Here is a 16,105-nt window from a genome sequence, read left to right on the forward strand (position 1 = left end):
AGTAATGAAAGAATCATGAAAAAAACAGAGGAAAAAGATCTGGGAGTGACCATAACAGACAAGTTATCCTTTGGAAAACATATAGACCGGATAACTGGGGAAACATACAATCTTCTTAGAAACATAAAAGCAGCATTTACATATTTAGATGAAGAAATGGTGAAGAAAATAATAACATCGATGATACGTCCAAGACTGGAATATGCAGCATTAGTGTGGTCACCTAGATTGAAGAAAGAAATTAGAAAGTTGGAAAGAATACAAAGAGCAGCGACTAAATTACCGGAAACTCTGAGAGAACATACGTATGAAGAAAGACTGGAGAAATTGGGACTAACAACACTGGAGAGCAGAAGAGAGAGAGGGAACCTGATAGTGGTGTACAGGGTGGCGAGCGGGGTGGAGCATTTGGACAGAGAGGACCTGTGTGTGTGGAGCGAGAGAGAAACGAGAGGACATGGAAAGAAGTTGAGGGTGACCACGTGTAGGGGAGATGTGAAAAAGTTTAGCTTCCCAAACAGAAGCATTGAGCTGTGGAATGGACTGGAGGAGGAGGTGGTTTGTGCAAGAAACATTCATGATTTTAAGGAAAAGTTGGATAAGAGAGGATATGGAGACGGGACAGCACGAGCGTAGCTCTTTTCCCGTATGTCACAACTAGGTAAATACACACACACACACACACACACACACATCCACGTTCTCCCAGCACAACAACCACGAAAGTCATCTATATTTGTTCTTTTGAGTGGTATTTAGGTTGTGTGGCTGATCCAGTGGCTGTGAAATGTAGGCGTCTAAATCTGTATCAAGACAGGACAGATTTTTCTATTGTCAGTCAGTATTAAACAGACAGATAAGTTGTTCTGATTTGTATTGGAAGTAAACCCTTAAGGAAATACACTCAATGTGTGTGTGTGGTCCATCCCTCTCTCCAGCGCTTCATCAAGCAAGCCAATAAACTGATTTGAAATGTATCCCTAATGATTTAGCCCTCCTTCCTCCCCCTCCTATGGTTTAACTTCATGGTGATTGTCCAATGGGCACGTGGATGCAACTTGTCTCCTCACCTGAATATATATATCCCTCCCTTCCATATGAGATACTTGCCTTATTCACTCAGCACTACCTTCCCCTTTCCCTGGGTCATCCACCACCAGGGGGGGGCATGGAGTCTCGCAGTTTGAAGCCACTAAACTGTCAGTCGGCCATATTGTTCAAGCCCGGGAGGAGTGGCCAAATGGATGTACTTCCATGAGCGGCTGGCCAGACCACGTGTCCGCGTGTGACAGTTCATGAGGGTTCGTGTGGCAGACTGGCAGCACATGCTTGCCGCTTACAATTTTCTAACTTGTATTAGTAAAGGAGACCACACATCTTGGTGATGAATTGTCCTCACCGCATTTCTTGGTGATGATGAATACATTACTGCGCTTCTTGGATATCATGTACAGTATTTTCTTACCTGTTACGGTATAGTTACAGTAATAAATTACGAAGCTGATTCACAGACAGGTGTACGAAGAGATAATGAAACTACTGTTCATGTCTCTTACTGAGGGTAAGATCTATCTTACAGCAGTCATTACATCACCTGGCCTGACCTTACGTCACCAGCAATCTGACCAAACACTTGAAAGTAATGTATTAATGCATGATGTGCATAAGGGTGCAGGGTTTACAAATCTCATGAGCTGATAAGTGTAAAAAACAAGGGCAACCTGTGTTTTCCATCAAAAGATGTGATAAGCGTATGTATAGAATGCAAAAAAAAAAAAAAATCAAAGAAAAAGTACTGATAGGCAGCAACAAGCATCCCTATGCAAGCCTTTCAACGTATGCTTGCCATAAAATTGTTACTGAATTGCTGTCAGCTTTTGAAAACAAGAAAGTATTTTCAGATCTGTCCAGCCATATGATGGAAAGTGAGCCTCTAAAGAATCATCTGGTTTTACTCATCAAGGCAGTTGCTGAAAATTATCTGCAGGTCAGATACAAGTATTCATGCCAACAGTTTACATTTAGAAAAAACTTAATTAAAAAAAATGTAAAAAGCAGAGCAATGCTCAATAAACTATTACTGTTTAATGGTTTGTAGTATGTTTGGTAAGGGTAGCTTAAGTATTTGTTAAGGTGCAATAAAGGTTAGGGGTGAAAAATTATTTTAATTTCATCCGCCTGCATGTTCAAGTGCTGGAAAACAGTAAGAAGAGAAAATAAAAACATTACGGTACTCCATGGATGCGGTACTCTGAGGGCAAGCGCCCTCCATGTTAGGCGCGCTCCACCCTCGTATTCGTACCTCACGGCTTGAACAATGTGGCGGCCGATTTGACAGCTGAGATCACGAAAACTGGCTTCACTCACCAGTACAGCGCGCTCGGCGCTGTGGGCCACTCCACCATTAATACCTCCATGTCCACCACCACTGAGTTCACCTCAGGTCCCTATAGTAGTCCCTATGTACAATTTAATCTCTGTTGTTATAGCTGCAGAGTCCACATTGAGATAGCAGGAGGGAACAGTCACCATTGAGATAGCAGGAGGGAACAGTCACCATTGAGATAGCAGGAGGGAACAGTCACCATTGAGATAGCAGGAGGGAACAGTCACCATTGAGATAGCAGGAGGGAACAGTCACCATTGAGATAGCAGGAGGGAACAGTCACCATTGAGATAGCAGGAGGGAACAGTCACCATTGAGATAGCAGGAGGGAACAGTCACCATTGAGATAGCAGGAGGGAACAGTCACCATTCAGACAGCAGGAGGGAACAGTCACCATTGAGATAGCAGGAGGGAACAGTCACCATTGAGATAGCAGGAGGGAACAGTCACCATTCAGACAGCAGGAGGGAACAGTCACCATTGAGATAGCAGGAGGGAACAGTCACCATTGAGATAGCAGGAGGGAACAGTCACCATTCAGACAGCAGGAGGGAACAGTCACCATTGAGATAGCAGGAGGGAACAGTCACCATTGAGATAGCAGGAGGGAACAGTCACCATTGAGATAGCAGGAGGGAACAGTCACCATTGAGATAGCAGGAGGGAACAGTCACCATTGAGATAGCAGGAGGGAACAGTCACCATTGAGATAGCAGGAGGGAACAGTCACCATTGAGATAGCAGGAGGGAACAGTCACCATTGAGATAGCAGGAGGGAACAGTCACCATTGAGATAGCAGGAGGGAACAGTCACCATTCAGACAGCAGGAGGGAACAGTCACCATTGAGATAGCAGGAGGGAACAGTCACCATTCAGACAGCAGGAGGGAACAGTCACCATTGAGATAGCAGGAGGGAACAGTCACCATTCAGACAGCAGGAGGGAACAGTCACCATTGAGATAGCAGGAGGGAACAGTCACCATTCAGACAGCAGGAGGGAACAGTCACCATTGAGATAGCAGGAGGGAACAGTCACCATTGAGATAGCAGGAGGGAACAGTCACCATTGAGATAGCAGGAGGGAACAGTCACCATTCAGACAGCAGGAGGGAACAGTCACCATTGAGATAGCAGGAGGGAACAGTCACCATTGAGATAGCAGGAGGGAACAGTCACCATTCAGACAGCAGGAGGGAACAGTCACCATTCAGACAGCAGGAGGGAACAGTCACCATTCAGACAGCAGGAGGGAACAGAGTAGAGAGTACTGTCAGCAGCCTCAGGAACCTGTGTTTCGGTTACAAAGAGAAAGTGAGGTTTAGAGGAGGAGAGACGGTGTTTCGCATAATGGAAATTGGAGCAAAGACCTCGAAAATTGCAGAAATTGCTGAAGAAAAAGTTGAAAGTTATCAGGACACCTCTTTTGGTCGACATCATAAGAAACATCTGACCTGGGGACACTTATGGCTCACTCACCAGACGGGGACTCCGAGGCACGAATGTTGAAATTTTCCACAATAAATTATGATAAATAATTCATTCATACTGAAGCAGGACCCTCATTATCAGGTCAACATCATACACTCAACACATGCAGAGTCATGGCATTATAATATATAGGGCAGAAATAGTCATTATAATATGAGGAGGAATGTTTATGGGAGAGAACTTGGCTTGTTAGAAATGAATAAATAAAAACCCACACTGGCAGAAAATATATAGAACTATCATCTGCCAGTGTGGGTTTTTATTTATACATCAAGAAATCACGTCAGTGTGATTAGCCGCTGAACCAAGGATCCTATTGTTAGAAATAACACTACAAAATTACTTTCTGCTACATAAAATTTATTGATTAAAAATATTCTGTTGACATTAAGATCTTTTCTGCCTGCATTACTCACACTGAGAGTAACCTGCTGGCAACTTATAAATAATGGTCAAAAATATATCATTCCACTAAAATATTCTTCTGCCTACATTAAAGTAATATGCTGGCAGCTTATACATATTGATCAAAAATATATCATTCCATTATTTTCTGTCTGTGTTAATGTGCGGCAGCTTATAAATAATAATAAAAATATATCATTCCATTAAAATATTAAAATGTTTTCTGTATATACTTGTGTGTAGGGCAGTGTGCTGGAGAGGTTGACCTCTAGGGAAAGAGGAAGATGACGATAATGATGATAAGGAGGAGGAGGAGGAGGAACTCCCTAGAATAGTACAATTCAAATATTTGTTCTTAAAATTAATAGACAACATTTGCCTGACCAGAGTATATACAGTAAGAAGACACGCAAGATTCAATACACCAGTTAGGTACACAGCTGCATTTGATGCTTATAAAAGTTTATAGGCACAGGTAAGGCACAATGTTGCTTCCCTTACTGCCTTGCCTTATCATGTAAACTTCTCTTTTCAGCTTGTTAACTCTATGTCCCCACACTTTCAGAAGCCTTGCTCTATGCAATTCCCACCAACTTCCTAATGCAAAGGTTAACCAGTATCTTCCTTCTTTCATCTCTATCACTGGTAAACTCTAAAACAGTTTTCTTTCCTCTTTGTGTTTTATCCTTCCCAACTTTCAGGAGAAGCCGATCACAGCAAGAAAAACAAGACAACCAAGCAGCAGGCAAGCCTACCTGGGACTAGCGGCTGTGACCATCCCACCTGATATCTCTTGAATCAACACTTTTGAAGCAAAGGCCAAGAGGATGCCAAAGGCTGCTGTGGTGATGGTGGAGTAGGTCAGGCTAAAGCCATACACTGTCATCTGTAGCGGTGACATCTGCAGCACGTATATCAGCTGTAGCCTCTCCTCCAGGGGGCAGATGAACTACACAGAGGAAGGGAAAAAGAGGTTACTGACCTAACTTGTGGGAAAATCTTTGTACCTATGGCTGTAGGTACTTGAACCTTCTTAACATACACATACAAAGTAACACTAATCAATGGAACACACACACACGGGGAATAGAGTGGGTCTGGAGAGAATACAAACATCAGCAGATGAAGTTAGAAAATTATTGGAAGAATTGGATGCAAGGAAATCAGCAGGACTGGATGGTATATCAAATTGGGTGCTAAAAGAGTGTAACCAGCAAATAGCTGAAAAGTTGAGCAACTTGATTAATGTCTCACTAGCACAAGGGAAGGTACCGAGAGACTGGAAGAGGGCTAACATCGTCCCAATACATAAAGGAGGAAGTAAGGAAGACCCGTTGAACTATAGGCCAGTGTCATTAACAAGTGTAGTAGCAAAGATGTGTGAGAAAATTATAAAAAACAGATGGGTGGAGTATTTAGAAGAAAACAGTATACAGTCGTCCCTCAAATAGTACGGTTTCCAACAGTACGGTTTCGGTTTTATACGGATTGTCATGGAAGAATTTTTTTTAGGATTTTTAAATTTTCTGCTCGTGGCACCAAGTGGCAATGGCGTGAGTGGCAACTGTTCTACCAAAACACCTGCTGAAAGCACTCCAAAGCATCTGAGATAGGTGTTCACCTTGCAGAAGAATTCAGATTTCGGAGAAGTTACATTTTGGGATGAGTTATGTTGCCGTAGGGAGAGCATACCACGTGAATGAGAGCAGTGTTCGCTGTATCTATGATCTTGGTCTTGGTCTTGGTTCGTGAGGTAGTTGTCCCTTTCGGTCCCAACTACAGCCTTTGAAACGGCTTACTCCCTCAGGGGCAACACCCTGAAAATAATAGTGTAAAAGAAATTCTTGCCGCAGTAACTGCCAGTGCTCCAAGAGTGCTGCAAGAGTGGAGATAAAGGCCGTCCTTTAACCAAGCCTCGTCATTGCTATGGTAACGGCGTCTCACTCGCAGCAAAATGGCATACGCTGATCTTCCTGGCAACGTTCAACATGGATTACTAGCTGTCCAGGCTGACGAACTCCTTACAACAGAAGATGAAAAGGAAGCTGCAGTGGTTATGGTGGCACAGAGAGGTGAAATGCAATGGAAACACTTATATGTGTTTGTTTGGGCCGCCATATTTGCTGATGATGTCATCACAGCACAAAGGCGCTCCACCTCTCAAAGCCGGAAGCCAACAGACATGCCAAGTTGGCAATCTGTGGTGCCGCGTCACGCATCTGAGAGCACTCGTGACATTCCGAGAGTCCCGATTCCCTCTCTCAAACGCAGCCCAGGAGTGTTTCTAAGGGAGGCACTAATTTTATACAGATTTTTGAATAGTACGGGAGTCCTGGGTCCCTAACCCCCGTATTATTTGAGGGACGACTGTATTAACAAATAGCCAATTCGGATTCAGAGGAGGACGGTCTTGTGTAACTAATCTGATCAGCTTCTATTCAAGAGTAATTGATATAATACAGGAAAGGGACAGTTGGGCAGATTGTGTGTATCTGGACTTAACCTGAGAATGTCGGCAGACCCTTTTCAGGGCTTTCACGAGTCCTGTTTGTGGTACGGTGGACCCTAAAAAGGGCTCGCCATAAAACACCTATTTCAGGCTAATTGTTGGCAGTGGCGGCATAGAATAACCCACCATGCATGCCCTGGGTCATTGTGGTGGGTGAATGATCTTGAGGTGGGCTTTTTTGTCATAGGTGGTGCTGTACAGTCATGGCAGACTGAATTAGCTATCCATACAGTAATCACTTGTCAAATTCTCTATAGTACACAACAAGCGACTCAGCTAGATGCCACGCGTCACAAGACTGTTTATTTTGTAACAAACACCACCCAAAAAGAATGGAGTTTGAGTAAAATTAAATATTTTTAATGGCTTTATGGTTATGAGAGGAGTACTCTGATATACCTTCCATGCTCCTTTCTCAGTCCCAAAATGCAGTGTAATTTTGTCGTGTCACGGCCACTTCTCGGCTTTCCCATAGCCCAAGCCCACGGGTTAAAGGCGGCGTTTGAAAAAGTACCACACAAGTGATTAATATGGGAACTTAATCATGTTGGAGGTCTGGGTGGTTCACTATTGGATTGGATTATGGACTTTTTGTCAGAGAGAAATGAGAACAGTAATCAGGAATAATAAATCAAGCTGGATGGAAGTGACAAGTGGAGTCCCCCAAGGATTGGCGTTAGCTCCGATTTATGTTTGTAATACAGTCGTCCCTCAAATAGTACGGTTTCCAATAGTACGGTTTCAGTTTTATGCGGATTGTCATGGACTATTTTTTTTTAGGATTTTTAAATTTCCCGCTCGTGGCACCAAGTAGCCATGGCGTGGGTGGCAACACTGTGCTAACAGACTGCCTCCCATGCGTATCCCCTCAGTCCGTGTGTGTGCACAACATCAGGAACACTGTTCTGCCACATTGAAACCTATGTGCTTTCCGTAAGTCCGTGTGTGTGCACAACCTCAGCTACACTTCTCCATTACCACATAACATGAACATGGGACCCAAGAGACAAGCCAAAACACCTGTTGAATGCACCCCAAAGCGTTCGGGAAAGCTATTCACCTTGCAGAAGAATTCAGATTTATTAGAAGTTACGTTTTGGTATGAGTTAAGATGCGGTAGGGAGAGCTTACCACGTCAATCTGGGTCCCGCCTGGCTCAGCTTCTACTTGCCGGCCAAATTTGGCAGTTATGCATAATAGCATTTTTTGCTGTAGTGTTTCCAGGCTGGGCAGCGGAGCCATCCTGGCAGCGCTGCCTTCCACATTGTCACGAGCGAGCCATGTCATACACTCACACTCTCTTGCTCTCTACCACAATTTTTATTGCTCTCTAATTCATACTTGAAATAAGATATAAAACAGTAATTGTGGAGATTAACTCCGCACCTCCAAAATATGACATTACACCTCCATATTATATAGTTAAGGGACGCATATTTTAACTAATCCAACCGAATTTTAAATATCCTGACCTTTAACGGGGGGGCATCGCCTCCTTCGACACACCATCGTTGTAACACTGCACTGTGACTGCAGCAGAAAATGCATAACTGGCAACTTGGGCCCGTGGGTAACAGCTGAGCCAAGCCGGACTCGGATTCTGTAGGAGTGCCCAGGAGTGTTTCTAGGGGGGGCACTAATTTTATACGGATTTTCAAACAGTACGGGGGTCCTGGGTCCCTAACCCCCATACTATTTGAGGGACGACTGTATATATTAATGACGTGACAGAAGGGGTGACAAGCTATATGAATATGTTTGCTGATGATGCCAAAATAATGAGGAGGGTGGCTAATGAAGAAGACTGTGTAGCCCTGAGCCAAGATCTCAATAGAATAAGTGAATGGTCACGCAAATGTGAAATGACATTCAATACAGAGAAGTGTAGCGTGATGGAGTTTGGTAAGAGCAGTAGACGAATATCGGGGAACTACTCTCTGAGTAATGAAAGAATCATGAAAAAAAACAGAGGAAAAAGATCTGGGAGTGATCATAACAGACAAGTTATCCTTTGGAAAACATATAGACCGGATAACTGGGGAAACATACAATCTTCTTAGAAACATAAAAGCAGCATTTACATATTTAGATGAAGAAATGGTGAAGAAAATAATAACATCGATGATACGTCCAAGACTGGAATATGCAGCATTAGTGTGGTCACCTAGATTGAAGAAAGAAATTAGAAAGTTGGAAAGAATACAAAGAGCAGCGACCAAACTACCGGAAGCTCTGAGAGAACATACTTATGAAGAAAGACTGGAGAAATTGGGCAGTTAAGGTACTAGTGCTCTGCTACTGGTAACATGTAACCCAGTACAACCAGCCGCATGGTCGGGTAGTCAGCGACTAAACCAGCAACCCCACTGGTTTTGTTTTGGAGCAGTGAGGAGGGTGTGCTGGACCCCCAGGTGGATTAAAAACAAGACCATTCTAAGGGCAGATGAACTCATATTTATCAGAGTCAATAGCCATCCAGTCGCAGCTATAAGTGAAATAGCGGGTGGTAAACCTCATAGCCCCCTGCTGCCTGGTAGGGTTTGCCTTTTTCGTTCAGGCAAAGGCTAGGGCCACCACTTAACCCTTTCATTGCTAAACGCTCGCATCGAGCGTTAGGCGTATTTGCTGGTGGTGCTAAATGCTTGCTGCGAGCTCCAACCACACTCAAATCTCCCGCATATCAGAGTGCTCCAACAATATTTCTCACAACACAGAATTGCCAATTGAGTGGGTTCTCCACTAAATTTGGTGGAAAATCATATCAGCCTAGCGCGGAAAAGCGCAGAAAATCTACGGACGAGCAACTGGTGGATGTTGTTGACCAATATAGCAATATTTTTGCATAGCTTCACCTATCACATGACTGATATTTTGACCAAATGGTTGTAAATTTTGCAGTTGGCAATACTGCCCTGCCAGCACCCCACCATCAAGAGATCTACTCAGTAATTGCCTTACGGCTGACCGTCGCGCACGTATAAATGTACGTCTTCACAGGCAACACCCCCTGAATGTGCCTGTACTTTCACAGGAGAGGCTTACATTACCGAATCGTATAGATCTTGGCCTCCTCTTTCCAATGGTGTTTTTGATTTTTAGCTGTGATGAAAAGTTTTTGAGATACAGAGGTTAAAAGAGCGAGCACTAGCGTCACTTGCTGGTGGTGCTAAAAGCTCGCTGCAAGCACCAGTTGCACTCACAGCAAAAAACACCCCCTGAACATGCCTGTACAGTTGACGATAGAGAGCAGTGTACCGGTTTTCAGAATGTTTAGCCTGGTGGCAGTATCTGGCAACTATACCACGGTGACGCATTCACTGGCAATGTTAGTGACGCGTTTCAGTGTGTACCGTGTGTGTGTGACCGTGAAATTATAATATTGTATTATATTATATTATATTATAATATGTAGTTAGAAATATACCAGATTACATGACTTCAATTTAGAAATGCAATAATGAATGTCTTCTACATGATGATGATGATGAGGTAAAACATCACGAACAGTCTGAAACACTTTTTCTTATTAAACTGAAAATACCGCGTGCAATGCTGTCCTTCACAGAGGCAGGCAGTGACTAATGCTCCTTACCATCAAACAGGAAATAGGCTTGAGGGTCTGTTTAACTCGCAGCCTTAATTCCCGTCACTATAAAGCCTCAAAGACAATTCAGATCATCAAAAATCTAAAATTATTTCTCTGTGAAGATTACGTAATATCTAAGTATAAATACGTGTGTGTGTGTGTGTCGCTGACTAGCTGACCCATTGTTGCTGATGGACATGTCTCCCGTCCCGGAGAAAATATTGGAGTTTTGTGAGGGCAGGAGACTGGTTGTGGCAAACACTATGTTCAAGAAAGAAAGAGAAAAGATGGTAACATATAAAAGTGGAAGATTGGAAATGCAAATAGACTACATATATAGTTGTAGTGCAGGGACTAGGCCTGATAAGGGAGCCTCCCATAGCCCACTTAGCGAGCAGGGTACCTCTTTGGCCGACTCGGTAAGGAGTGGCTCTCCCGTCACGCTGGTCGCGGGTTCAATCCCAGGCAGCCGGCGAATACCCTCTCAGTTGTCTTGATTAATTTCTTGTGTGTTTTGATACATGCAGAGGTCACGTTGCAGAATAGAAAAAGAGAAAAACCTTCGGCATTTCATAGTGTACAGAAAGGATGAAGATTTTTGGATAAAAGATGTGAAGGTGATCCCGGGGGAGGTGTGCCTGCCACAACATAGACTTCTGTGTGCTGACATGGCCACGAAGGCAGGGAAGAAAAGATAAAAAAGAAAGAAGAAAGAAAAATAAAAGTGTGGGAGCTGAGGGAGGAGGAAATCAGAAGAGTTTGAACAAAGAGTGAAAAGGGAAAATGAGGCAAATAATGGAGGATGGGAACAACTGAAAGAAAATATCATGATAGCAGGGAGAGAAGAGTGTGGCGAAACAAAAGGAATTAGAAGAAAGGAAAGAGAGACATGGTGGTGGAATGGAACAGTGCAGCAGGCCATCATGGAAAAGAAGGAGGCATACAAGAAATGGCAGAAGATAAAGGAGGAGGAAGATAGAGAGGTGTTTAGCCCAGTAGCAGCGACGGGCCAAATTTGCACCGTGATATAGCACCCCCAAAATAGAAGATACATAATCTGATCACAAATGCTTTGATATATTATTATGAGATGGTTTCTGTGAGGGGTGATTTTTTCTCATTTTTCTCGCTTGGAGGGACCATTAAGAAACATGATCCCCGCTGCTACCACCGGGTTAAAGAAAAGAAGAAAAAGTCAAGAAAAGGGCAGCGAAGGCAAAGAAGAAAGCAACAGAAGAGTGGGTGAGGGAGAGAGAAGGGAGAAACTCAAAAATGAGATGTTTAAAATTGCAAAACAAATGAAAAGAGAGAGAGAGCAAATGTAGTTTGGGCAAAGTTTGTAAAAGATGAAGGAGGGAACATCATGGTGGAAAAAGAAAAGATATTGGAAAGATGGAGTAAATATTTCAGTGAACTGTTAAATGAGGAAAATGAATATATGATAAATGAAACTGAAAAAGTATAAGCCACACAAGAAAAAAATTACGAAAGAGGAAGTAAAAGAACCACTAAAGGAAATGAAAATTGTTAGAGCAGCAGGACCTACAGGGCCAACAGAAGACTTAATAAAAGCACCAGGGAAGGAAAGAGTGGTGGGATTAACAAGAGTGTTGAACCATGTATTACAAAGGGAGAGATACCAGAAGACTGGAAGGGAAGCTACACTATACCCATTTTTAAAGGGAAAGGAGATGCTTTGAAATGTGGTAACTCTAGGGGGATAAGGTTACTGGAGCACGGCAGGAAGGTGTATGAAAGTCTTGGAGAAGAGGCTGAGAAGGATGATAAGAATCGATAAATGTCAGTTTGACTTTTGCCCTGGGAGATCAACAACTGAAGCAATATATACTATGAGAGGGCTTCAGGAAAGGTTTATGGAGATGAGGAGGAGATTGTACAGGTAACTCTCGATTTACGCGAGTATGGTTTACGCGTTTTTAAAATAACGCGGGGTCCAAAATCCAAATAAATGTTTAATTTACACGTTTTTTTCACTTATACACAATATTTTATGGAGTGGCCACCAGATGTCTCACGCAACTGGACTCACACAGCGCCGCGGCCACACAGCTGAGCTCAGTTCTTCCCGCACGCCACTTGAACAACAATACAGTACCCACGCTGCCACGCTACTCAACAATAGGGGTGGGCAGGTACCGGTACCAGTATTGGTACTAACGGTACCAGCTATATGGTACAGTACCGGTACCAGACTGCTCGGTACCAATACCAATACTAGCCAGTCGCTCCCGCGGCCACACAGCTGAGCTCAGTTCTTCCCGCGCGCCACTGGAACAACAATAGTTACTTAGTTTTATTGACCACAAGAACTGTCTTATAAGAAACCTTACAATGAAAGGTCCAACACAAATGATTTTCATGAGTTACGTCTCTGAACAATAAAAATATCTTGCATTAAAAACAAAAACAAAAAACTTTTCTAGCCGCATTGGCAGACATTTATACAGTACCCATGCTGCCATGCTACTCAACAATAGGGGTGGGCAGGTACTGGTACCAGTACTGGTACTAACGGAACCAGCTATACGGTACGGAACCAATACTGGCCAGTCGCTCATGGTGTCCCTCATTTCTTCCTCACACAAGTGAGGCTGAGATTGAGTGCCTGAGTAGTTATCTCAGTGATATGGATATGCTCTCTCTCTCTCTCTCTCTCTCTCCACTGAATGAAGTGAATATTTATTTTTCAATAGAAACCTACCTCTTGTTTGATTTACATTGTTTTTGATTTACGCGACCTCTTCAAGGACACAATATTCGCGTAAATCGAGAGTTACCTGTATCACGTTTTTGTAGATCTAGAGAAGGCATTTGACAGAGTACCAAGGGAAATTATATGATGGGCATTGAGAAGGCAAAGAGTGCCAGAAAGATTGGTTGGACTGGTGATGGGACTATATGAAGGTACAAAACTGAGAATGAAAACAGTGGTGGGAACATCAGATGAGTTCAAAATTGGAGTGTGTGTTCAGCAGGGATCTGCCCTTAGCCCGCTCCTGTTTATAACAGTAATGGAGGAGGCAACAAAGGAAGCAAGAGGAGAGGCACCATGGGAGCTGCTGTATGCAGCACAGAGAGCAACTCAAGGGCAGCAAAAAGAAGATGTAAAAAAAAGCCCGCTAACTGTTGCTCTTATATAGCGATAAGTATAGAGTGGCCAAAAGAGAGGTCAATTTTGGGTGGAGAGGTGTCTTGATACACTCTTCTTGAAAGAGGTCAAGTCATAGGCAGGAGGAAATACAGATGAAGGAAGACTGTTCCAGAGTTTACCAGTGAAGGCAATGAAAAAATGGAGATGCTGGTTAACTCTTGCATAAGGGGTTTGAACAGTATAGGGATGAGCATGAATAGAAAGTCGTGTGCTGCGGGGCAGCGGGAAGGGGGGAGGCATGCAGTTAGCAAGTTCAGAAGAGCAGTCAGCATGAAAATATCAATAGAAGATAGAAAGAGAGGCAACATAGCGGTGAAAATTAAGAGGTAGAAGACTATCAGTAAAAGGAGGAGAGCTGATGAGACGAAGAGCCTTAGACTCCGCTCTGTCCAAGAGAGCTGTGTGAGTGGAGCCCCCCCACACGTGAGATGCATACTGCATACGAGGGTGGACAAGGCCCCTATATATGGATAGCAACTGTGCAGGGGAGAAGAACTGGCGGAGACGATACAGAACGCCCAACCTCGAGGAAGCTGATTTAGTAAGAGAGGAGATGTGAAGTTTCCAGTTGAGATTTTGAGCTAAGGATAGACCGAGGATGTTTAGTGTTGAAGATGGTGACAGCTGAGTGTTGTTGAAGAATAGGGGATAGGTGTTTGGAAGATTGTGTCGAGTTGATAGGTGAAGAAATTGAGTTTTTGAGGCATTGAAGGACACAAGGTTCCTTTTACCACAATTGGAAATGATAGTAAGGTCTGAAGTTAAGCGTTCTGCAGCCTCCAGCCTGGAGTCATGTAATTCCTGTTGAGAGGGTCTTCTGTTGAAAAAAGTTGAATAATGCAGAGTGGAGTCATCAGCATATGAGTGGATAGGACAGTTTGTTATGGAAAGAGCATTGATGAATAACAGGAAGAGAGTGGGTGATAGGACAGAGCCCTGTGGAACACCACTGTTAATAGGTTTAGGGGAAGAACAACGACTGTCTACCACAGCAGAGATAGAACGGCCGGAAAGGAAACTGGAGATAAAGGAACAGAGAGAGGGATAGAATCCAAAAGAGGGCAGTTTAGAAAGCAAAGACTTGTGCCAGACTCTATCGAAGGCTTTCGATATGTCTAGTGCAACAGAGAAAGTTTCACTGAAACAGCGAAGAGAGGATGACCAAGAATCAGTTCAGAGAGCAAGAAGATCGCCAGTAGAACGCCCCTTGCGGAAACCATACTGGCGATCAGATAGAAGGTTAGAAGTGGAAAGGTGCTTTTGAATCTTCCGGTTAAGGAGTGATTCAAAAGCTTTAGATAGACAGGAAAGGAATGGAGGAGAGAGGTTTGAAAATTAATATGGAAAAAACAAAGTACATGGTGACTGGAAAAGAAGCAAGAGAAAAGATTAAATCAGGAAAATATCCATGTGGATGTTGTGGGAAGGGAGTAGGTGTAAATTCTGTCTTGTGCACATGTTGCAGGCAGTGGTGCCACCCTAGATGCTCAGGCCTCAGAAATGTAAGAGGAGTGCAGAATTTTACATGTCCAGCTTGTGTAAGGACACAGCAAGGACAAGAAACTGAGAGGGATGAGGTAGAGGTGAATGGAGGAAAGCTGGATGAGGTAGAACATTTCTGTTATTTGGGAGATGTTCTGGACTGTGAGGCGGGAGTGGAGAGGACTGTGAGGGCGAGAGTGGCGGCAGCGTGGTTAAAGTGGAGGGAGGTGGCTAGTCTGCTCGTGAATCATAGCATCCCTCTAAAGAGCAGAGCAGGGGTGTACCAAGAGTGTATTAGATCAGTGATGTTGTATGGAGCAGAAACATGGGCTCTAACTAGAAAATTGATGGAGGTATTGAGAGCAAGTGATCGCAGAAGGCTGAGGTATATGGCGGGGATCAGGTGGCAAGACAGGGTGTCCAGTGCAGAGGTAGCTAACAGATGTGGAGTAGAGGACCTGGAAACAGTGCTCAGAAGGGAAAGACTCCAATGGTTTGGACATGTGAAGAGAGCAGGGGAGGATACAGTGCTGGGAGTTGTGGAGATATTAGAGGTGGGAGGAAGGAGACCAGTTGGTAGACCTAGGAAAACATGGAGAAGTGTATACAGGAAGACTTGCCATTGATGGGATTGGATGAACATTGGGCAGAAAACAGAGTAGAATGGAGGAGAGCCATAAAGCGTCAAACCGCTCAGGAAGAGTGAAAACAGACGTTAAACGAAATGATGATAATGATGATGATTCTCTCTGAGTTCCAGTCCTTGTTCTATGAAGGCAGCTGAGGTTCCCTTCCAACCAGCGTTCCCCATGCACTGAGGGTGGAGGCTGTAGAGCGGCGGCCCTGAGCAGTGGTGTGCCATGACGAGGCACCAAATGAGTTGTGAGATTCACTAGAATGCACTGATATGTGATTATTATACTTTATTCATTGCAAAAAAATGCACTGTAATAACTCCCAGCATGCCACACCTACACACAGTATTTAAATCCCTTTGCAAGGGGCATTCAAATTTACAAAAGACAAAAAATTACACCACCACTTGATGCCTCTAAGGCAGTAGATGTTGGAACA

At 43.7% G+C, this 16,105-nt stretch overlaps 1 protein-coding gene across 6 annotated transcripts in view; it reads right to left on the bottom strand.

Annotated features, from left to right (window-relative positions):
• Window positions 1-4,216: 4,216 nt before the first annotated feature.
• Window positions 4,217-16,105, bottom strand: part of LOC127007891 (uncharacterized) — a 212,392-nt gene continuing 200,503 nt past the window's right edge. For 5 of the 6 annotated variants that reach the window (XM_050879351.1, XM_050879345.1, XM_050879379.1 and 2 more), the window contains one exon: window positions 4,217-5,231. In XM_050879351.1, coding sequence (XP_050735308.1) covers window positions 5,034-5,231 — 198 coding nt within the window. In that variant the 3' untranslated portion in view covers window positions 4,217-5,033. Of the gene's footprint in view, window positions 5,232-9,209; window positions 9,240-16,105 lie in introns of those variants that run through there. The other variant, XM_050879360.1, reaches the window with a different exon arrangement.

Source organism: Eriocheir sinensis, chromosome 4 (genome assembly GCF_024679095.1).
Source record: "Eriocheir sinensis breed Jianghai 21 chromosome 4, ASM2467909v1, whole genome shotgun sequence".
Lineage (NCBI taxonomy): Eukaryota > Metazoa > Arthropoda > Malacostraca > Decapoda > Varunidae > Eriocheir > Eriocheir sinensis.